This window comes from Diceros bicornis, chromosome 14 (assembly GCF_020826845.1).
Source record: "Diceros bicornis minor isolate mBicDic1 chromosome 14, mDicBic1.mat.cur, whole genome shotgun sequence".
Lineage (NCBI taxonomy): Eukaryota > Metazoa > Chordata > Mammalia > Perissodactyla > Rhinocerotidae > Diceros > Diceros bicornis.
The window spans coordinates 18,220,843-18,246,178 of record NC_080753.1 but is presented as its reverse complement, the minus strand read 5'-3'; the positions used below and the strand labels follow the sequence as shown (position 1 = coordinate 18,246,178).

The window sequence follows — 25,336 nt, the reverse complement described above, 5'->3', positions numbered from 1 at the left end:
AAATAAGTATATATTTAGAGGCCTATTGTTGTCATATTTTCAGAACATAGCATAAGAGTTCCTTTCAGAATATTTTAAGGCCTAGAATTGCAGGAATACTGAAGTGTAACCAGTCATCAAGCTTCCTAGAGTCTGCACCCACACTGTCCAGGGTTTATTTATGATTTTAAAGATCACTGAGAGAGGAAAAAGTGTGAAAAGTGTGTGTTGCAAGGTCTGGACATTTTCCTCACTGTAGCTTTCAGTGTTCTTATTACTTCTTTAAGGAATGAAAACACCACTGTGATTTTGTAGAGCCTACGTAACAATTCAGGATGACTAAAGACGATTTTTCTTCTTATTTTTATGGGATATATGATTCTATATATTCTAAAATTTTCCTGATAAATTTCTCCATTACATAATTAGATTGTCACTAGTTTTAGAAAAAGCTCTAGTAGGCTTGAAGGTGTCTCATTTGTCAATCTTGAATGAGCCATGTTTCATCTGTGAATCATGCTGTATAATTCTTATGAATCTTACATTATTATTTCAAGTCAAGATACTGAGACCAAAAACATAACAAGTACAAATTGCTTAAATCTAGACTCATCCTTGTCACTGGTGAAAAAAATTTTTCATTTAGTTCTTTGGGAAAAAGAAAAACACTTTTTGTTAACAAGATAAACAGATATTTAAAGACGATATACAAAATCCAGGAAGACTTTCATTTCTTGAAGCCAAGGGCTGTTTCCTATTCATCACTGAATCCATTGCACTTAACACACCAGGTTAACTATTCAAACTTGATGATACTTATTGAGCGTTTACCATGTGCTATTAGCTTTAGGTATATTCTATTACATTCAAAAAACAATTCTTTGAAGGTGATACAATTATTATCCTCATTTTATACATATAAGAGGAAACTGAGGCTTACCAAGATGAACTAACTAAACAGGCCACAAGGAAGCTGGGTTTCCAGATAAAGAAGTTTGACCCCAGCACCTACAATATAAATCCACTTTGCAGTGTTGTTCTCAAAAATGTTTGTTAAGGTGAAAACAAAAATGGCCCAGGTCAGCTAGAAGACTTTCTGACAACATGCCTGCGTCTTTTTAATTTAATAATAAAGCTGTAATTTAGAGCTGATTTTAACCTGGGGAGTGAAAATGTAGAGCTAATTTTAACCTATAAATTATTTTATAGCTGAAGACTTTGTTCATGTCAGTTCACCACCTAGAGGCCATTTTTACAGCTCATTCTCCAATTCGTTGCGTGTAAAGAATTACATTAGATCTGACAGAACTCTTCTGCAGCACCACATATATGACCATCATCAACTCTTTTCTGGTAAGTTCCATCAGTCTTGTTCCTGAGAAATCACTCGCTTTTCTTTCCAGACTTGACCTTCCCTTTTGCAAGAACACACACACACACACACACACCTTTTTCTAGACCATTTATGTATGACTGGGAAGAAACTTACAAGAAGAGATAATCTTGATTGAGGAAGATCATTGATCATTTTCACCAGAGGAAAAAAAAATCAGAGGACACATCTTTAAGCGGCAGCTGGAAGGCTTTAGTTTACATAGAGGTGGGGAAATGGAGTACATTTTCTGCAAAAACTTTGAATTGAATTAAGCAAAGTTTAATGAAGAAGTTCTTGAATTAGAACATATCAGTGGTTCTTAGAATTTTCATCCCATTATATTCACTCTTCACCACCATCTACTTGAGGATGCTCATGAATATGAATGACAAAATTTTGTTTGAAGTAAGTTTTGGATCTCCTTGACTCTGTACCCCACAATCCCCAACCTATAATTTTTGAAGAAGCTGAGTAGAGAATTCCAATATTGTGTAATTTAAAATGTTTGACAGCATTCAATTCCCCGACATAAATGGGAAAGTGGCTGGGTCAACCTATAATTTCCTGAAAGGCCCAATAAGGTGAAACAGACTGCACCCCAAGTAGAATTTTACATAATCACACAGACACACCAATGCAAAATTAAAATGTATTTCCACCTGAGAATTCAAGAAATGTACTACCTTGCCCCAAACCGGTAAGAATCCGATTACCACAAGGATGGATAGTTACCCATGGCAAAGAACGGGATTCCCAGCAGGGTGGAGTTGTACTTTCCATCCGTGATGAAGAAGATCCCTGCTGCAGTGACTATGGAGATGCACACCGTGAGCACCCCCAGGAGGCCCAGGAAGGGCTTGCTGCGCAAACAGTCCTTCATGGAGCTGGAGAGGGTGGCTGTGGTCAGGATCAGCACGAGGCTCACCAGGACCTTGCTCCTGGCCAGGATGCTGGTCTTATGAAAGTCTCTCCAGAGGCTAAAGGATGCTAAAGAGTAGAGCTGGAGGTCCTGGTGCTCCTCTTGGAGCTTCTTCATAAGCTTACAGAACTCATTCTCCCACTTCTCCCCTATGAGGTCCTGGGTGGCAGAGCCGTAGGTCTGGAGGTAGTAGGTGATTTGAATGGCTCTGGCTGACTTGACCCGCTGGTCCCTGCTGTTTGGCACTTCCACTACCCCGCCCAGTTGGTGTCCAATAAAACTGTTCCTCCCATCCTTGAAAACAGAAAAAAGGGAGACTTAAGTCACCAGAGGGATACACATTCCAGAGAACAGATTCTTACTCTAAGTGAAGGAGCACAAAGAAGGCAGAGGTAGGCTCTAGCAATTGTGGAACTGATGCGGATGGAGTGGCATGTTGGGTTTTTATATTCAACCTCTTGGAGCTACGTGGGATACCATGCAAGATGATCAGGATTAGAAAAGATGCAAAGAGGGTTATGAAGCTATACGAGACTTGCCACATGCATAAGAAAATGTACATAAATGTTATTTTGATCTCATCCATACCCTCACTCCCACCATTTCCTTCTGTAACAATCAATTATAACTCCTTTATGCAGGATCAAGTTTTATGATTCAGTTTCAGCCAAAATTGAAGCATGGCATGAGTTAACAATATTTCAAAAATTAAAATAATAATTAATTTAATAAATATATGCTAAACTTTCCAGGATTAACACACACACCTACACCAACACACACACAAACATTACAAACATTCATACTCATTCTTTATATTCTGGGGGTACAACTGTGTATTGCAGAACAAGTAGAAGAAAATAATGATTTTTACAATTAACTTAATAGTGTTGAAATGTTTTCTAAATATGATGTAAGCACCTGTTCACTCATTACAATCTTCCCTCTAAAGACCTGCCTCAGTCATAAGTTGACCTTTTCCTCACAGAAGACAGTGGACAAAGCCCCCAAATGAGACCAATAAGATTTCAGGTGGAGTTGTTAAAAGTCATCTCAATTGCAGAATTTCACATGAGCTGGAGTAGACAAGATCATAAGAATAGGGTATTTATAAGAGAAGCCATCACTCCTCTTTCAGGCACATATAAGGTGGACACTGAGTTGCTTAAACAGGTTCAGAGCAGTAATCTCAACCAGTGTGCCTTAACACTCAGAAAGAAATCCCTGACAGCCATCACCAAATTTTAATCAATTTGGATATTTTCTTTTTGCCACAGGGTCATTTATGTCAATGGCAATGGTTGTCAGATGGAATATTGAACCCAATAGCAGGTTGCAAGATAGAGTATAACACTGAAAATGTATGGCAGGTACAGGGTGAGAGGCAGGCACAAAGGTAAATTTATGCCATAAGTAGATTGAGTGTTTGCTAGATCAGGCAAGACATTTATCTCATGAGGATATAAAAGAGTAGAGTCAGAGTAGGAAAGAGTTCTTTCTAGAAGGGTAGTGCGGAATGGCAACAAACCCAACAGTGTGATAACCATGGTTGTTTTCCCAGAACTGTGAGGCATTGTATCCTCAAGTGGACATATATAACAATTACTGTGAACCTGTTTAGTTCAGACATCTCTATCTGAGGTATTTGTTTGTTTTTGTATTTTTAACGTGCACCAAAGCAACCCTGATACCTGAGAGTGTGTTGTAAACACAGAAAGTTTGAGAAATTTACAGAGTACAAATGTTAGTAGGTTCATCAAGAATTGGGAGAAAGAAATTTGATAGTCACGCCACATGCCCATTTTTCCCCTACATGTTAAATAAAAACAATCTTTCTCTTTAACTCAACCTGACCAACTCTAAACGAACAATGTATTTCTGAAGAATTTAATTTGAGGGTTAGTTTTTCCTTTGCTTGTTGTATCTCCCACTTCCAAGGCATCTTTGTAATTTCCCCATTATTTTTCCTTATAAAGCTCAAAGAGAAATTCCAGCTGTAGGTTTCCAAGGCTCTCTATTGATTAAAACCCATCTCTGATGAGATGCAAGTGAAAAGGCAAGAAAGCTTTCAGGAAGGAGTGGGAATCCTGTCCCGCACTGAGAGATTGTGGGATGTGGTTTTCCACTCTTCCAGTACTGGCCACATGGCTCCTCAATTAGGCTTGTTTATTTTTGTTTTAAGCTTAGTCTAATATTTAGCTCCACCCTTGTTTCTACTTCTTTGAAATCCTGTCTGCGATGTTGACTTGTGCTTCTGATTATTTGAAAGAGAAAGTATTTTAAAAGCTTTATTTATTCACTTAAGAATGTGCAGCTCTGTCTGTCTTGACTCATTTCTGTCATCAAAAAGATTTCTCAGGGATCTGTAGCATCCTTTAGCAGCGGAATAAAGATTTATGCATCCCTCAGGCCTCATTTGGAGATTACAGTGGATCAAAGAGGCTGCTGATAATGTGTCTGGACAAAAGTCAAAGTTTTAAAGAAGGCAATATATAGATTTTTAAATAACTGATCTTCATTGGGTTTGGCTAGCTGCTCACTCCTGCTTTTGAAGTTGTCTAATTTCCATTTTTTATAAAAATTACTTCATAAAAGATATGCTCTCATCCAATTATATTTAAATCAATGTAACAAATAGAAAGAATTTCTTTCTCTTAATCTGCTCTACTCCATGCACCAGAACAGAATAAAGGCCTTTGGATGTCCTTGAATTGAAAGCTCTATTGAACGGTCCACATCTTACACAAGCCATTGGCCCAATCACCCTACTCAGTACGGTCCTGGGAAACACACTTTTATACATTATTTGTAAGAAAAAATTCTACTATTTTGTAAGGAATGGTAGAAGAGTTCATCAGTTTTCCAAACTAACCAATTTATAGGTACTTCTATGTAGAAGAAACAAAGAAAGAGTATAACATATATTGTAATTATCCTCTGGGCAGAAGTTCCCTGGACTTCTAAGAAGTCAGGTGTGATTAATGGAGAGAGCACTTAATCAGGAGTCATTTGACCTGGGTTGCAGCATGCATCTCACACTAATGGGATAAAAAACCCTTAGCTGGTTCATTTCTCCTTCTAGGTTTCAGCTTTCTCACTTCTAAAATGAGCAGGTATGAGTATATAAGTAAATGTTTACATGATATGGAACAAGATTTTCAGCTCTATTATTCTATGAAAATATCATCTATAAAGTTTCTCTGAAGAGATCTGAATGTCAAGAATTATATCATTATAACTAATGGAGCCATAAATTGATTATTTTTACATCTGGACGAAAGCTTACCAATCACCAGGTAGAACTGTCCTGTTTAATAGACGAGCAAACACAGAGGCTCAAAGAAGGCAAACCTATTAGTTAAAGTGAGGAACCTAGGGTTTCAACCCAGTTCTTCTGATTCCAAATCCAGTACTTTCTAGAATCCTATGGGGGTGATGTCAGGGAAGCCACTTCGGTTCCTGCTCCCCACTAAATGTTCTTTATGATTAAAACTTATTTCACCTGTAGATCCCCTTTTCCACTATTTTCCTCTCCACTAAACCAATCGCCTGCCATTTAACACATTCGTAGATTCAGCTTCTTCCTTTCCCAATAAAACCTCCTACACAAATTCTGAAATTCCCGTAAGTGCAGAAATCGCTTTTATGTCCCAATGAAGTTAAATCTTAAAATAAAGATATGACAAGATGGTAACACGTTGCTTTCAATGCCATCCTGTTTCAGTGTTTCACTGAATTGAACTGACATCCTTAACGTGAGATGAATGTCACGGTCCCTAACTCTTATCTTTGTGTCCATTTCTGTTCTTCCTCGATCTTTTCTCCACATTGAAGCCAGAACCTACTTGTACAATTCTAAATGAGACCACATCATTTCTGCACCTAAACCCTTCTACTGGCTTCCACTTGCATGAGGAATAAAATAAGCACCCCTTACCAGGACTGCAAGGCCCTGAATAGCCCATTGCTTGCTGAGCCCTCAGACCTCGTCTACTGACCACTCCTCCTCTGGAGCTCTGCTCCAGCTTTTCTGGCCTTTCTTCCTCCTTGAACACACCAAGCCAATGTTTACCTCGTGGCCTTTGCACCTGCCGTCCCCTCCACCTGGACGGCTTTCCTTTATTCTTCTAGGGCCAGGGCTACTTCCTCATGGAGGCCTTAGCTTCAAAGAAACCCTTGAAACCACACAACGTAACCCAGACACCTCCTTCCCAGCAATCACCCTATCACATAGTCCTATTTTATTTTCTTCCCACAAACCATTTCTATCTGAAATGATCTTATTTAATCATTTAATTGCTCCTTTTCTGTCGCCTTCACTAGGATGTGGGCTCATTGAGAACTGGCATCATTCCTGTCTTGCTCATTGATAATTTCCCTATGCCTGGAACAAAGCCTAGTATATAATAAACACTCCATAATATTTAACTCAGTGTATTCCCCCTGAGGGATATATAACTAATCATAGGTTATTTTTTAAAGACTACCTCACTAAGAACAGGAAAAGTAAGAGACAGTTCAAATTGTCTGAGGACAGTAGGAACACAGATGAAGAGATATATAGAAATGAGAGGCTGGTACAGAAAAAACAAACTATCCTTTTTTTTTCAATCTGCTTTGTCTAGTGTAACATTTCCTCAAAATCTGTTTCCTCTTTTATTTTCATTGCACACCAAACATGTGTGTAAGCTAGTCAACCAAGAGAGAGACTTAGCAAGTACCTGAAAAAAGGATTTGTATGCATCACGGCCTGGAGGCAAAGAATAGCACAATGTGCTAAGGAAGTGAAGGAAGTGATGAGATTTGAGGCTACAGACTACAGACGGAAGCAGGGCCTCTTCTTTAAGAGTCATAAAAGCCTTATTAAGGAGTTGGACTTAATTGTCCTGCAATAGGAACTACTGGTGAGTTTTGATGTTTTTCATGAGGAAGATTAGCCCTGAGCTAACAACATCTGTTGCCAACCCTCCTTTTTTTGCTGAGGAAGACTGGCCCTGGGCTAACATCTGTGCCCATCTTCCTCTATTTTATATGTGGGACGCCTGCCACAGCATGGCTTGATAAGTGGTGTGTAGGTCTGCGCCTGGGATCCAAACCTGTGAACCCCAGGCCACCAAAGCGGAGTGCACAAACTTAACCACTATGCCACGGGGCTGGCCCCATTACTGGTGAGTTTTAAGCAGAGGAACGGCATGATTTACTTTTTGGAGCACTCACTCTCATTGCATTGTGGAACATGATTTAGGGAGCAGAGATGATTCTAAAGAAAAGAGCTCAGTTAGGAAGTCTGTGCAGTATTTCAGGTTCTTGATGCAGCATGAAAAAATGTCAGCCAAGGCAGTCTCTAATAGGTACATTGTTCCAAGGTGAATCAATGGAATTACAGGTCACAACGCTAGCTCACAGCCATGAAACATCTCATCACATTATCTCTCCAGGAACAGTAATGCCAGAAAAAAAATCTTGGGCTGTTTAGGTCTTATTTAGTTTAAGGTTACTACTTTGTAGCTTTTAAAATTACTCCCACCCAATCCACACCTCTACAGTGGAAAAGGAAATTAAACTCTCAGAGATAAGATCAAAGAATAAATTCTTAAGGAGATAGGAGACGAAAAAGATATTAATGTCATAAATAATTGTGCAGAGAAAAAAATTACTTGATGATGCTTTGAAATTATAGAGGAATAGGTGTCTATCTGCTCAATATATGTGCTAGGTTGACATGAAGATACTTTCTGCAAATGCAAGATAATCTGGCAGCACAGCTCCTGCCCAAGACAATTGTAATTCAGATTTCATGGATTTTTGATGAGGTAGACACTGCAAGGATACTGGAAACTTTTAGATGATCAGTTGTCTTTTATTGCTGAAAAAAAAATCTTCCTATGTATGGTAGGTAGTGACATTTCTAAAGGAATGATAAGGGTTTTTTGTTGTTGTTCGTTTGCTTGTTTATTTAAACAAGATTTTTTTCTCATATTTATTTCCTAACATATCTCTTTATTTTATTCTGAGTATCAAGTATATATATAGAAACTAGGATTAAATGAAATCATCAACTATCTTGAATTTCCTCTCCAGAGCTTCATGTTTAGTAGAAATAAGCAAATAATGAGAAAGCAAGTTCCTACAAGATATTTAGTTAAAAAAAAGAATCAAAAGTCATTGTCATTTTCAAAATGAAGGATTTAAAGCATTAAAATGTCCTCATAAAGAATAAATTAAATTTCTTATGTCATATTACTGAGCTAGGAGAGTACAGTGGTGTATTTTTGATTTTTTTCAAAGAGGAAGGTTAAAAAATAATGTTTCTGTGTTGTTGAAATGAAATAAGAACTTTAGCCAACCAGAATATAAAATAAGTTTAACAAAGCACTCCAGCGTATCAATTAACTGAGACTTGGCCCGAAATTTTTAACACACGTAGCAGACTTGGTTCCAAGACTTAAGAACTTCATTTGCATTATCCTAGGCAACTCTTCCTGTTCCTCTGTGAGGAAGTGCTATACTGAGTAGCCTCAAGTCACCAATGAGGACATAGAGGCCAAGTGAGAGAAGGTAATTTGAATAAGGTTATACAACTACTAAGCTGCATGGCCAATCACCTGACTCCTGTTTCTGACTCCAATGCTCATGTTCTCAACACCACTGAACATATGTTTGAATAATTTATGAATATACTTGAATGAAAGGAAGTACAATATAGCAGTTATGTACACAGACTCGAGTTCAACCGTCTCACTTAGAGTCCTAGCGTCAACACTGACAAGCTGTGCACATCTCTTAAGCTCTCTGGATGTCAGTTTTCTTATTGGTTAAATTAAGAATCATAAGGCATTGTGAGGATCAACTGTGTTAATACATAAAAAACATGTAGAATAGTGCCCAGAAAGTGTTGGATATTATTCTTATTAATATATGTCATGAACTAAATATTTGAAAGGATACTGTTTATACATTTAGCCATCTAAAATCATTCCACGTTTCTCAGTACACATCTGTAATGTGATGAAAGGAACACAGGGCACAGATAAGGTCCAGACACATAGTTGGAAGTTCCAGTTGTGTGACTGTACAGCAGGGTGACAGAGGACATGCTGTTTGACTTCTCTGAATGCCAACTCCCCCATCTCCAAAATAAAGAGTTTGGCTTATATTACCTCTAAAGGCTTTATTAGCTCTGCATTTAATGATTCATCTGTGGTGAAGTCATTAGATGCTACAAAGTAGGCCAGAGAAATCTGCCCTAAAGGAAAAAAAAAGAAATAAGAAGGAAGGAGAAACAGAAGAGGACACGTGCTCATTTCTATAGAAACAAGAAGCTTCTTATCTTCTTTGACTCCGGACCCAGTAGCTTTTTCTCCTCTTTCTTTGAATAACTTCCAGAGAGAATTCTTCTCAAATGGAAAAAGATCAAGAATTTGCCCCATTTTACCTAGATGTAAATCATCTCTCGGTAGCCTGGATGAATTAATTTATTTCTTAGACAGTAAAATTCATTTTATCTTCAGATCTCTATTTCAAGTGTATCCTCTCCACTGTATTGGTTTATTTATCACATAATAGAATAAATCCTTGTAATTTCTCCTTTACTTATGCAAAATCTTTATACAAATTTATAAATAATGTGTGGAAGTAGAGTTAACATCTATGTTAAATGTGAGGCATATAACAATGATCTTTTTGCTTCTCTGTAACTCATATTAGTGAGCCTATCCCAAATATTTCCATAAAAAGCAGTATTACTATTTTAAGTGAGTCTTTCACAAAGGGATCACGATAATCACTCACAGGCAAGTATTCCTTATCAAAGGAGATTTAGCTTTGATGCTGTTCCACATAAGGGAAGCTGGCCATCACTCACGGAGCATTTGAGGGATAAAGAAAGGCCCTAGGTACAGTGCACCCTTCAGGAGAGGGATTGAAAGTCCTGCCAGTATAGCCTTTCCTTTAGCTAAGAAACTCTCTCCAAAAAAGACTAATTTACAACTACATGCTACATAAAGAGTGTGACACCAGGGCCATTAGCACCTCTGAGTGGAAAAGCAGATCAGACTGACAATCTACAGAGGCAAACCTCAGTGTAGAGCCCAAGACACCTTCCCAGAAATGGAAAAGTTAGGGCACATCAAAAGTGAAGACACTGCAGGCACCTACATGGGACACTATGGTGGTAAATTCGTGGGGTACCCAAGGACATGACACACAGGTGGAAACAGGCAAGAAGGGCAAGGTCATTCATTCATTCAAGAAATATTCAGTGAGCCCAGGCTCTGTGTGCCTGTGTCAGCCAATTACTGAGGCTAGAGTGGTGAATAGCTAGTCCTTATCTTTGAAGAGCCTGTGGCTCTGGAGTGGAGTGGGAGATGGGGAAAGATAAGTAAGCAGGCAAGTGTTTTTTTAAAGAAACATAAATGCTGTGGAACTGGTTAACACTAGATGTTAAGGGATCACTAAGAAGGAGTCACCTAGCCTAGCAGGGACTAAGAAGGCTTTCCAAAGAAAGTGGCATCTTAGTGGAGACCTGAAGCATGAATAACAATTACCCAAGTGAAGATAATTGTTCACTTTTGAGAGTGAAGATTTGGTTGGTAGACATGGGGAGGAATGGTGTCCACGCAGAGGCAACAGCATGTGCAAAGACCTAGAAAGGAGAATAAGCATGTTGTGTTCCTGGGACTTTGAGAATGCCTGGAATATACAATGGAGGTGGGGAGGGGTGATGTGGAGATGGGTGCTGGTAGTGAGTACGGAGATTTGCTTATTCAAAAGCTCTCTTTGCAATGTGAAAAATGAACTTTAGGTGTATGTTGGGGATGGAGATGGGCACTAGAGAGGGGGGCATGAGATCATTTTTTTGCCTTTCTCATAGCTTTGTCTAAGTCAAGATGTACCTAACTGATTATTGTATGAGCACCAAAAAAAGATTTTTCAGATCTTATGAAATGCACATTATTATGAAAGTAAATTTTCCCCACACCTGGACCTTTTTTCCAAAGAACCACCTTGGAGAAAAGTTTACTTCCTAGAGGAGAGGAGTTGCTGAAAGTGAACTACTCACTCTAATGACTCCCATAAATCTAATGAATTAAAACAATATCTGTGTTGAGTGCCTGGGAAGGCAAATTGTTAGTCTATGTGTAGAAAACAAGATAAAGATAAATAAATGGAAGATAAAGTCTCTTCCTTGGAAGAGACTGTACTTTTGTTATTGAAATAAAGGCACATAATAAACAAAGGCAAGAAAATAAAGATGCATAAAGCATTACCATACAGACAACACTGCTAAGGAATCAAGATAACTGCTGAGGACTGCAAAATTATAAACATACAGCATGATGGCAACCATGCAAAAATAAATATGCACATATAAATAGTCAAAGGAAAATTATCAAAATTTTAACATCGACTCTTATTTGGTATAAGATTATAGGTCATCATTGCTTTCTTGGTTAGTTAGGCTATTTTGTATCTTTTTAAAAACTATTAACTCATCATCAAAAATAATAAAAATAAATGTGTTAAGGCAATTGAATAAAGGGTTGATAGGAATGGAAGGGATAAATTATTTGTGAGTTCTAATCAGTTTTCACTTAGCCAAGCAGTGGGAGAGGAGAGAGGACCAAGAATCGGGACTCCCTTATTCCCAGGCTCAAGTTCTAAGCAATCTTCCTTGTGGTTTCTAAATTAACTTGAGTTATGACGGTTCATTCTTCTTCATGAAGGACTGTGGTTTTGCCTGTTGTGACATAATGAACAATAGTATTCTGCTTAAAGTTACAGGTGAGTAACAGCAGATTCCTGGTTTCTAAGGGTAGGGTAAAGTGCTAACACACACAACTATCAGCTGATTTGAACTTGCTCTTGGCTAAATAGTGATTTCTTTTCAAAGGAAAGATCTTGAGGACCTTGGTGGTTCAATATCGTTCTCCTTGTATTGAACTGGAGTTCCAAACTGGCCCTCATGAGGTTCTTTTTAACTTTGACCTTTGTGTCTTTCCTTCCCATGCATTTTTTCTTTAATCTGATAACAAAGCCTAAATTATTTGGTCAGTCAAATGAAATTTTTTTTGAGGGTTTGCTATGCATAAAGCATCATGTTAAGCAAAGCTGGCTTATTTCTTTCTTGAATTATCCAGATAATTGTAATCACAGAGGTCTAGATTATGGGGTTGATTAAAAATTTCAGGAAATATGCCATTACTTTATGCAGCTTGAAGACAGTATTGCCAGGTCTGAATTCCACTTTTCTAATTTCTCTTTTGCTTTGTTTTCTAAGATTGTACCAAATTTTTATTCAAATGACCTCTTCTGATAATGATACATCCTGCCTTTTACCATTGTTATCTGTGTGTCTATTTTATCATTCCAATTAGACTTCTAAGTTCTAAGACAGGAAATGAAGGTGGTACGTTTTTTGAGCTGAAAGAAACTAATTTGGGACACATCTCAAGAAAATGTAGGGGAACTGGACATACTGTGAAAGAATGTGAAACCAATAGTGTAGCCTTATTTGCAGTGTGGGTGAGGTTACCTGTGTCTTAATCTTTTGAAAAAACAAAAGGGACACTTCTGAAGACGAATCAGATCTTAGTATCTCATTGTCTTATATGGACATCTTCCCTACTTCTTTTTGCTCCATTTCCTTTCTCCCCTATCCCTCCTGACTCTCTCTTTTTCCTGCTCTCTTTATTTTCTCTCTCTCCCCTTCTTTCTGACCCTTTCTCCCTGTTTTCCTTCTCTTCCCCCTCCCATCTCTGTCCTTCCTTTATTTGAAAGACAACTACCTCAAAGCGACAGTGAGGGATAGTTATTGAACTATGTCAAGTAAAACGCTAGATTAAGAATACAACGCTAGCTTAAGTCCATTTTATCTTCACTAAATTACCTTTTCTTTTTAATCCCGAAAAGGACAGACATGCTTTGAAAGTACTGTGTGTGATATCCATTCTAATGAGACCCATGCAATTGTTCTTTACTACTACCAAGATATTCAGCCTCAAAGATATCAAAATAATTGAAAGCCTTTCAATAAAGCCAAGGAACCAAGTACTCTCCTATCTTGCAGCTCTGTGTGGAAGTTAAATATTACTTCTCTCAGCATAGGAAATGAGGGTAAGAGCTCACCTTTGCAAGTATATTAACATTTTCTGGGTTGATGTGACATATTTTAGTCAAGTGCATGTGCTAATCTTTGTATTAAACTATTTATGTTTGGATGTCTAGCAAAGGAGCATTTGAATGCCATTGGGAGGTAAACTTTTAAAAATTAATAAAACCTTTAAGATATCTGAATGAAAAATTAACTCGAAAGCAAAGTACATGTTTCTATTTGATAATTTAACTTACTGCAAAAGATTATCCAAAAATCTTCCCAGATTTAGAAAATAATTTTGTCTCTATTTCTTGAGAGGAAAAAAATTGCCTATCTGGTTATCTTTGTTTACAGCTAACATTAAAGTTTGCTTGCATTCCACCTCCAAATACTTGTCTGATATAGGAAAGAAGTGACCCACCCAAGCAAAGTATGTTAAGCAAGGAAATAAGCCAGAAGCACATTAAGTTATATATAATAACTACAGACTTTAGCTTTTAGTAAGACAAGTAAAATTTCATGTTGTTTTATTATTTAAATGACAACAATTCATGGAACACATATACATGTTTTTAATTTTATACCTATGTGACATTTTTCAGTTAATAATATTCACAAATTAAAAAGTTTCATTTGATTACATATCCCCATTTTTGGTTTGGAACATATGGTAACATTAATAAGTTGGGTGGTAGTAAGTTACAGTGAGTAAAAGCATATTTTATGGATAATCCCAAAAGGTTTTGGAAATTGATTTACTTAGATTTTTATGCAAAAGGGGAACATATTAAGGTAGATAGTCTCATTATAATGAAAGTAATCATTACTGTGAATTTACTATTCAAAATTAGGCCAATTTTAAGTGGGCCAACCTGTATTCCAGCCTTTGGGAGTTTAATTGCCTCCACTACATAAACATGATTGCTGCTTCTTCCAGCCACACATAAATAACCCTCTTAGCTGTGTCAGTTCTAATATCACCTAGCCCTATTTCATGGAGTTTAGAGACAAGGCTTCTAATGAAAATTGCACTCCTGTTTTAGGTTGGTTTCAATTTACTTCTGAATTTTCCAAAATAGCACCAAGTTTCAGCAGCCCAATTTCTCATAATTTGACAATTAATATATGTTTTTCTTCAACAAATCACTACCTTTCTTTTCAAAGGAAAAAACTTCAGCGTAGAGAATTCTCCCAAACCTGTTCTTAAGAAGTGTTAAGAAATGGACTGAGATCTCTTCCCCATTGTTCAGAGGAAAGACCTACAGCGCATACTAGAGGTCACATGACCTCATTGCCATGGCAGCAATGGCAGAACCACTTTGTCATCACTGTATGGCTGGCAATAGTAGTTGGGTTTTAAAGTTCAGAGAATTTAGACTTGAGTGCTGATTTGGCCACTTAAAACTGCTGTGACTTTTGGAGAGTTAACTTAGATTCTCTGAACCTTTTTCTTCAGTTACGAAACAAGACTGTCTAGCTCACAAGCTTTGTTATAAAAAATAAGTCTGAGGATATTTGAAGAGGGATGGCATCTGTGTGTTATTCTGTAAGGACTCTATCAACAGCTATCATCTAATTACAAAATGACGGTTGAGTGATTCAGTAATCTTAAAATGAAATAAAACTGATCCCCTGGTACCGAAAACATTCTATCAACCCTCAGCCTACACTACAAATACAGAAAGTTTCTAGTGCTCCCTAAGAGGAACAAAACATCCTAGCTGTCTGTTCTTCTCCTGGGGGTTCACTCTCTGTATGACCTAGAGCTCGCTCCCAGCTTAACAAAAGTTCAGGAGACAGATTGTATCTGGTATTTTTAGGGAAACCCTAAAAGAGTTGGTTCAAATTTCCCTTTAATATACTCCAAATGACCATCCGGACATAGGCTTTCTCTAATGCAGAAAACAAATCATTCTTAGGGCAAATCTACTGGGACAACTGAGGTACGGAGTTTATCCTCCTTCACTGTAGGCTTCCAAGGATTCACTGGGTTCAGGAATGGAGTCAGGCCTGCGTGTCGGCACTGCCATATGTTTTTAGTCTAGGCACCAAACAGGGGCTGCTGGATGTGACAAGTTCCATGGCAGAAAGAGGGCCTGCAGCTTTGTGATATTCTCTGCAGCCAAGACTGATGGAAGCAAGAACCAAACCTCCCAATTCCACAATACAGAGGGCCCCCCACTGAAAGTTCCTGTAACTAAAAGCACCTGTGAAATCGTGAATAGGTTCCCTATTTTATCACTTGTCTTTAAATCTCATACATAAAACGGCAGCATGCAAAAGCCAGATGAGGTGATTCTACACTCACATGGTTTCATTTTGTGTTTACTGACTTGTTATCTGATCATCCTACTGGATTGTTCAGAGGAATATAATTTAATCAGAATAATTTGCAGCCCACTTTGATTTTAATATATTTGTTTCAGTACAAGATTTCATGCTTGCTATAGGTATTAAAGGTTCTCGCCAATATTCTGTAACATGTCACAGGCATCACTGATGTTTGCTCAAGAATGCCAAGAACACTGTGTCTAACGCAGTCTTAATGTAAATCTAGTGTATTTCATCTTCCCCATTGATAGCAGAGATCCTCATTCAAATAACTTAATTATATTAAAGTGAAGAGAAGGAAAAAAAAATACAGAGTTAGAAATGCAAATACAAAAAAGCGTGCACATAGACATTGCTTCCAACTTAACACACTCAACAAAAAATTAGTTTTTTAGAGCACCTGCTACAAACAAAGCTATTTTACAGGCACAAAAATATAAAAGGCTGGTCCATTGTCCTTAAGAACACTTACTGCCACTCTCCCTTACTGCAACCCAGATTAATTCCCTATAATTTTTCAAGTAGAGAATTCGAGGTGGCTGTGTCATGCCTTCCTTATGAATAAGGTGAGAGGCTCTTGTTTTTTACAGAGCTTACCTAAAGAAAACAAGCTAACATCCTTCATTTACATGGATGTACTTTGCAGAAGCACGATTAACTTGGTAAGTGGGTGTCTGCTTTGACTGAAAGATCAGGCTTATTTGAAGCCACTGCAATCAGTTACATAAGCAGGTATTTAGGGGAGACTTTTCAAATTGCTGTCAATGCACTGTTAAAAACACCAATAGTAACACACAGACCAAAAACAAGACTCCCTCAGAACTGATGCTGGCAGCTGTCGGGACCACATTGGAGCTGTTTACAAGGAAATACTGACTGAGGTTCTAAAGGAATGAAATGGCACTCAGGACTGAGCTACCCAATTTGGAATAATAAGAACTCCTTCTGGTGTGAAGGGACAATGAGGCCCATCACTCCCTCCAATAGCAGTTTGAGCAATGATGTTTGTTGTTGCTCATCCAGAATGGAAAAGAAGGATGAACTCGAGGGAGACATCGGAAGGGACTTGTGTAACACCCGAGGGAATTTGGAATAGTTGCCACTGAAAATCTTTAAAACTAGAAGTGACCTAATACGACATGTGTTAGAAGTTCCCTCTGGTAGCAATATGAAGAATATTCTGAAATGTGTGTGTTGGAATTTTATCACAATACTGACAGGGTGATAGATGAGTAGGTTTCAATCGACATGCAGGTGAAAGATAATGAATCCCTAAATCGAGCAAGTGGCAATAGAGAGAAGAGAAAGCGAGTTAATAAAGAGATATTTAAGAAGTACAATGGCTAGAACTCGGTGACTTACTGAATGTGAGAAATGAAGGAAAGAAGAGAGAAGTAGATGATTACTCCATACTGGTGGTTTAGGAGCCTGGTAGACAACAGAGGCACTCAACAAGCTGAAGACCACATTTGTGTGGAATTGGGGGAACTGAAATGGAGCTTTATATATTGAGTTTTAGGTTCCTGAAAAACATCAAGTTGGAGATACTCACAAACGAGTAAAATTATGGGTAGTTTGCTTACAATAAAGGCTAGAGATGAATACTTCAGAGGTATTACACAGCTAACACATTGTGGCTAAGGCCACACTTGTCCAGAGAGAGTGAATGATGTGGGAAGATTAGAAGACTAGAAGGGAGAATCCATAGAAATAAGGTTGGGAAAATTCATAAAAAAGCAAAACAATGTAGAAAAATAGCAACACTTCTTGTAGAGTCTACATTGATGAAACATTTTACCAGACCTGATGGGAAAAAAAATATTAAACTAAGGAGGAATTATAATGGATGACAAACCATTTGCTGACATTTTTTAATTTATCTCAGAATAAATTTTTGTAGGACATGGGCTTACAATATACTCAAATGTTCTAATTTATTGAAATAAAAGTGGTTCAGATCCAAAGAATAGTCTTCATTTGGAATATTTTTTCAATGCCTTAATCGGAAATTCCCACCAGTCAAGGGAAGTTGCATCCTGTTCAACCTTTTGAGATGAAGGATTTGCCTTTTAATGAGAAATCTGCATTTCATTATAATGATGTACCCTCTGTCCTTGACTTGGTAATTCTCCACAGAAGCAGGGACTTCTTTGGACCATGTGCTCAGCATATAGTAATGACAGATTCCAGAAAATTTATCTCAGACATTTAAAAAAAAAACCCATAGTTAAAAGAAAGCGAGTAAGAAAAAAACATACTCTCCTCTGCTGGGTGCAATATAAAGAAAATCCTTAGAGGTGACCTCATGAATTTCCTGTTTCACAGCCAGGCATCTGTGAAGACGGAACTAGTCATGAAGAGTTGTGTTAGATTAGGTCATTGAATATGCTAAGAATTATTCGCAAAGGGGAGCTTGATCATTCAGGCTACATGAGTCAGCAGTATATTTTAAGCAGGGAAATGGATTTGTGGGCATGTTTGTGTTCGTGTGTGGGGACGTGGATGGTTTCCAAAATTCTTACTTAATTTGGCATAGCAACTCCTTGAATAGACAGTAAAGTTAAATAATAAAGAATTAACAAAAAATGAGCTCCTATTTATGAAGCAACAGCATATTGCATTAAGAATAATTTTAACAACTTAATACATTTGCTGGTTATCATAAAATGGACAGGTTTACAAGTTGGATCAACATGACCACTAAAGCCACGATATTTCTGAGAAAACTTCAGAATTTTCTAAGGCAACCCTCTTGCAAGAGAATTTCTTATCTGTGGTAGACAAAAAGTTAGAACTGACATAGTTTTCAAGAATCTTAAACTGGAAAATCTCCTCTGAAATCTTGTGATATTTTCTGGATTGCTCCTATGACATTTATAATTATTTTATGGTATTTTCACTGTTTTTGCTTCTTCCCTTCTTTATTGGAAACTCCTTGAAGGCAGAATAAATGTTTGATTATGTTTTGTCTTGCAATTGCCTATGATAGAGTATCTTCTCAAAAATCATTTATTGAACAAAGAGTGATATGTGCCTTATCAGCTAAAACTTTTCTTTGTGAATTGTGTGTCTTTTCTGAACAGAAAAGGACAGAGTTATGATTACACAAAGAAGCTGACTGGTCTAATTTACATATGAAATTCCCGAGTTTGAAATCAGCTTGTAGCCAGTACAGTTAATCATCTCTCAGAGGTTACGCAGCTGAACCTCCTCCCAGTATCACAGGAAATCCCAGTTGCTGGAACTATGTGGATCTGAAATGTTGTAATTAAGGGAATCTTTTGCATTTATTTTTTTGGAGATTTCAGGAAGCCAGGAGTGACAAGCCCAAGGGCTTCTGGAAAAAATGTGATGTTTTGTACTCTTTCCATCCTTTCTGTTAATATTTAGAGCCCAGTATTCTCTTCTATCTCTATCAAAAAATCTAAGTGATTATAACTTAGAAGTCCTGTAGTGAAGTCTCCGCCTCTTCTATCACTGACCTGCCATGTGACTGTCTGCCTCCGCCCAACTTCAGCAACAAACGTCTCAAGGAGCACTGCCTTGTCTGCCCCTCTCCATCAGGTGATCCAGACCTTCACTTTTTTCCATCTGTAGACTTACTGTTGAGTTTGTGCTGCACACATTGCAAACAACACCCCAGGCCACGTGCGTGGCCTTTTTCACAGTGCCCAGGCAGTGAAGCCAGGCATTAAGAAATAGTACCCTTTCTGAAAACTCTTCCTCCAGAGGAGTGAAGACATGTAATACCAAATCATAACAGTAGAGAAGGGCAAGACGTGAAAGTGGCAGGCAGATGGATCGGATCCAGGTCATTCATATTTTTCTCTTTATGTCAAAATGGTAGCTGGGCCAGCATTCTGCCTTCTCTCAAATTTCTTTTCCATTGATTTCTATAGCCTTGTTTTTTGCCTCCTACTTGGGCCTGACGAGGTGCTAGTCTCATGTATTAGACAACAAAGAGAGTGGGGGCAACATACCCCAGAAAATCATCCTGAAGAATATTAATTCTGGATGGGAATTGGATGCTGTTCTTTCTCACTAGCAGGTCAGCCCAGAGCAACAATCTGCTTCCTTGGAAGGCACAGACAAAGGGCCTGAGAGAACAACCCACTAAATAAACAGGTTTTGAGAGTCAAACATGAGGCACCCCTTGAGGAACTGTGGGCCCTGGCGGACATGACATTTTGTAGGAAACCCTGGGCCGCTGAATGTTGGAGAAAAAGAGGTAGCCTGAGTATAGTGTACACTTTTGACTAAAATTAGCTGTGGGATTTTTTTTGTGCATGATAGCTGTAATAGTCATTTTTATTTTATAAAAAACAAAAACAAAAAACCCCAGAGGGGCATATGACCTAAAATGGCAGGCTTCAGGTAAGCAGGCTTAGGCCTCAATGATGGCACATCTGGATAAGGAGAGATGCCTAAGCACAGTCGTTACCAGGCGACTAGGTGTGGTTGCCAAGGTAGAACCTGATGGATAGGGCTTTCGGGTATAGGTCTCACCAAAAGGGATTAGAATTCGGCCTAGATGTAACATTAGTAGTTCACTGTACTGCATTCTCTTAATTTCCTTGGAAAAAATGAAGATTACTCAGTGACCCTTGTGTTAACATCTTATAGAACAAAGTTGAGGGTGGGAAAGCATTAAAATATTTATGTTTTATGATTTTGGAGAATTATAGAATTGTTAATATTTTAATGGAGTTTTGAAATATTAAAAAAATACTTGAGAAGTATAACAGGGAGAGTGCGGGGGGGGGGTGGTGTCCTGATACTAATTGCTCTCTGCTCCTTTGCTGCTTCCCTCACTTCTGAGCCTTGACATACTGTGCACTTTTCCAGATCCGTCAGCAGACCCATCACTCAACACCTAATTACTGCAGGCGCCATCTCTTATCAGAATAAACTCCCTTAGCAGTCAACAAAAATTTTGCTTTTCACTCCTAATCTTCTTATTCTCCAAACAATGGTTAGAAGATAAAATGTTTTGAAGAAGCGAGTAATAATAAAATGCTGGTTAAAGGTGAGCTACCTTATCAAGGACAGCGAAGCACCTTCCTTTCCAGAATAGCTGTTACACACATTCTGCATTCACTCTCCGCAAAGAAGGGAAGACATATGTCTCAGAGTTGAACCATTTCTTCATGATGCTCTGCTACTCTTGTATAATAAAATGTATATCAAATGCAAAACGTAACCGTTATTTCTTTACTTTTCTTCTTTAAATGTTTTTTTATTATTATTATCGGTGTGGTAGATGAATAACGATCTCTTCATTTTGCAGAGAAATAGATCGAAATATCATGATTTTTCCTAATACATATAATATACCATTAAAACACTTACTTGGAAGATGGCAACGCATGAATCCACATCAACAGCTCAAACTCTATCATTTATAATAATAAAGTATGAGGGTGAGTTGGGTCATTCTGAATTAGGAATATCGATCCTTCAGAAGATTCCAGTATTTCACTCTATTATAGTGGGTCTCAAAGTGTATTCCCTGGACCAGCAGTATCAATATCACCTGGGAACTTGGTAAGAACGCAAATTCTCTGAATTCCAATTCTCTGAATCAAAAACTCAGAGAGTAGGGCCCAGCAATGTGTGTTTTAATAGCCCTTAGGTGAGTCTGATGCATAGTCAAGTCTGAGAACCACTGCCCTAGAAGAACTTCTTTCTCCTGTGCTTGCAACGTCAGCTTGATGGTGATGAGTCAAATTTCACAGCAGTAACATGGTAAGAACTTTATTTTTTTTCCAGTTCCCAAAAAATTAAGTATAGTGTATGTTAGCAGAGAGATGCTTAAAAGAAGCCATTGAGATGATACAATTTAAGGAGAAAGAGGTTATGCTAACAAGACAGACTGAGGCTCAAGGGCAGCCAGGAGACAAAGTGAGAGCACTAAGGTGCAGACGTAGGAAAGTGCTTAAAGATGACATGGTATACTAAAGAAATGTGGAGGTATACACACTTTAGAAGTCAAAGGAAGAAGCATACACAGATTTGTGTCTTTTTCTTTTTTTCTTTTTTAAAAATCTCATTCTGATCAAGCTTGGGCTTAGTGAGACGTGCCCTGTGAACTTCAGAAAGGAAGACTTCCAGGGTTTAAAAGAAAAAGTTGACAGACTTTATGACATGTAACTCCATAACAGAAAAAGAAAGCTCAGAGATTGAAAAGTCTTAAAAATATCATACAGACTATGCACATAGAAGTAATTGCACTGAGGAAAGAAAAGAGGAGAAACCTACAGAAAATGAGGAGGCACAGAATGTCCTCCAACAAGCTTAACTTTTGAAAGGAGAGGTCCAAATAAGGAAAAGAAGGAGACAATTTAAAAGAACATCGTGGATCTATAAGAAAGTGTCCAAAGGCCAAATTTAACATAAGCCACCAAGGGGCCAGCCCTGTGTCATCGTAGTTAAGTCCAGTACACTCTGCTTCAGCAGCCCACATTCGCGGGTTTGGATCCCGGGCGCGGACCTACACCGCTCATCAAGCCATGCTGTGGCAGTGACTCATATACAAAATAGAGGAAGATTGGCACAGATGTTAGCTCAGGCTGAATCTTCCTCAGTAAAAAAAAAAAAAGAAAGCACGAAGAATAAACTACTACTTAGCTTCTGTTTTCTCTTTCCATGAGAATGAAAGGGTGGAAAGAACATAGGGAAAAAGGACTTGAAGCTGAGGAAGGAAGAGAAAATGATGAAAACAATGTTGAGGGATGCTTTTAAATGATCTTTCTCCTGACCTGGATTAATTACCAGCCACGCTCCAAGAGAACATGAGAGGGAGACTCTGAGCTGCCAACAGTCATGTTGATACAGCCACAGAGAATAATGCAGGACCAGAAGCCTGGGGATGGGCAAATGTAATTTGGGTTTAAGAGAGGAAAGAAAGTGAATTTCTCACATGCATCTATAAGGATTGATGTTGATTTGGGGCCTGATAGTTCAGGGATTAGTGGGTGAGCAATTAAGATAAGAGATAGGGATAATGAGATGGTGGGTTAAGTTTTCATTTGTTTTTTTTAAATGGGGTCACAGACAGATATATTAAAAAATTACAGAGAACCTAGTGCACCTGGACTCCATCAAGGCAACATTTGAAAAAGTCTCTTACGGACTATGTCAGGACTTTCCCTTACTCTGCTGGTCAGAATGTAAATTGATAGAACTGCTTTGGAAAACTTTTGGCATTATCAAGTAAAGCTGAATATACAGAGACTCCATAACCTGGGATTTCTCTCTTAGCTAGGTAGCCTGGACAAATTTTCCGCACAGGCACTAGGAGACGTGAACACAAATGTTCATAACACCATTGTCTATAATGACCCCAAAAAGCAAACAACACAAACGCTCATGAGCGTTAGAATAAATTGTGAAATTAGTGCTCAATGAGATACTATAACAACAATGAAAAGGAACCAATTAAAGCTAAACAAATCAACATGGATAAATCACACAAATATAAGGCTCAATGAGATTAGCAAGGACACACACCATAGAACTCCATTTATATAATGCTCAAAAACGGGTGAAACAGAATCATGTTATCTAAGAATGTATACTTAGGTGGAAAAACTATAAAGGAAAACAAGGGAAAGAGATTATCACAAAAATCATACTTTGGTATCGTTATTACCACTCTAGGGGAGGAAAGGGGATATGACTGGGGATAGCTGCCACAGGAATGCTGAGCTACTGGCAGTGACTTATGTTTTAACCTTGGTGGTATTTGCTTGATAATTATTCTTTATACTACACATATCTCTTATATATTCTTCTTAATATATGATATATTACACAATTAAAATGCTAGAGAAAATGTCTCATATTATTACGAAAAAGATAAAGAAAAGTATTTTGGGTGATAATATTTAATAGGTAAATTTGTACTAATGAGCAAGATGCTGATTTAATCACTGATATCAGAATATGCTTGAGAGATTTTTCAGAGGTATATTGAAGGGTTCTGTCTTCAAGCTTATTCATTGTTTCGATAAACACTTTTTATCAGGGACTCAGATGAAAATATAAGATATGCATATTAGATTTAAAGCTTACACGAAAATGGGATGGGTATGGACCTGGCCAGTGTTTCCCAACTTTTGTGTGCATAGGAATCAGCTGGGGATCTTGTAGAAATGCAGATCCTGACTGAGTCTGACATGGAGTCTGAGGTTCTGCCTTTCTAACATGTTCCAGTTATGATGCTGCTGTGGATAAGGGGAGGTCACTCTGAGTAACAAGAGAATAGGCACTCTTTAAGGTCCTTCCCAATTCTAAAATTTAATGATGCTATGATTTTAAATTTTAATTTAGGTACATTTAATCAATCACATAATACTGGGGCCATGCCACTCACAGGATAATCAGGATGGCTTATCAATCCAAGTAGTCTGATTTTCTTCTTTTTCCACATTCTCTCTTACTTTTTAATTTACATTTTCCCATCTTTATTTACAATGATTCTATTTGCGTCCATTCTGAAACATAATAATGGATCCTTGATAGGTATTCATCTTGACTTTTTCCCTATAACACAGGAAGTAGCAGAAAGCATGGCCACTAAGGTCCAGAGGCAATTCCCGCCCTCCCTCAGTGGCACCAGTACTGTGAATAAGTCAGTTTTTGTTTCAGAGGAGTCAGAAAGGAAAGAAAAAAAAAAGTGTCTTGCTTTCTAGTTCTCATAATGAGAGAGTTATAATGATCAATTATAAATTTGAGGGCTAACAGGATGGTTCTAAATTATGAACAATGAGTGTTTTATGAACAGCTTTATAGCATGGAAAAAAGTAGGTTTAGAGTAAGAAAGAACAAAGTAAAATCTCTGTATGAAGTGCGGACTATACGCCAGATACATTGGTAGGTGCTTCCCTATGCTTTAATTCCCTCCACAACTCCTTTAAATGGGTATTATCATTATTCACATTTAACAGAGAGAAGCCAAATGGCTTGCCCAAAGCAACACATGTCATAATAGATAGAGTCAAGATTAGAAACTAGTCTTCTAATTTCCAAGACAGTGCCCCTTTTGATCCACCACACTGCCATACTGCAGCTCCCAGAAAGATCCCAAATCTCATTCTGGTGAAGCATGGATGAGAGGTATCATGCATTTTAGGTTATTCAGGAATATCTTGAAAATTGCATCTTTGATATATATAAAAATCCATAGTGATGATTATGGCAGGTATCCATTCTCAATATCATGTTTTAACTAAAATCCAAATATCAACCCATTACACGTAAATTACCAGTTTCTGTGGGTTATGGTGAGATGAACTTTGTTTTAAAAACTGGTTCCTAGGGAACGTAACAGTGACAAGTTCAGTTTAGTGAGTAAACCAATTCATACCACAGAATATAGAGGAAACAGGCCTCTATCCAGTTGAGAATCCAATTAGACTCTCAATTTTCCTAATAGAATATGAATCCTGCTACTACCTCCTTTGGTTTCTGAATGTGTCCACTCTCCCATACTTAGTAATATAAGACATCAGCTTTTCAGTTCCCTATCAAAGCATGCAACTTCAAACACTCTGAAATCCAACTCTTATCAAATGTACAGCTAAATAAAGTAACACTTGGCAAAGACTGACTAAGGGACATGTTGCTCACTGACTCT

At 37.8% G+C, this 25,336-nt stretch overlaps 1 protein-coding gene across 3 annotated transcripts in view; it reads right to left on the bottom strand.

Annotated features, from left to right (window-relative positions):
* PTCHD4 (patched domain containing 4) overlaps positions 1-25,336 on the bottom strand; it is a 195,315-nt gene that overhangs the window by 136,428 nt on the left and 33,551 nt on the right. For all 3 annotated transcript variants that reach the window (XM_058554191.1, XM_058554190.1, XM_058554193.1), the window contains one exon: positions 2,087-2,567. In XM_058554191.1, the coding sequence (XP_058410174.1) occupies positions 2,087-2,567 (481 nt within the window). The remainder of the gene's footprint in view (positions 1-2,086; positions 2,568-25,336) is intronic.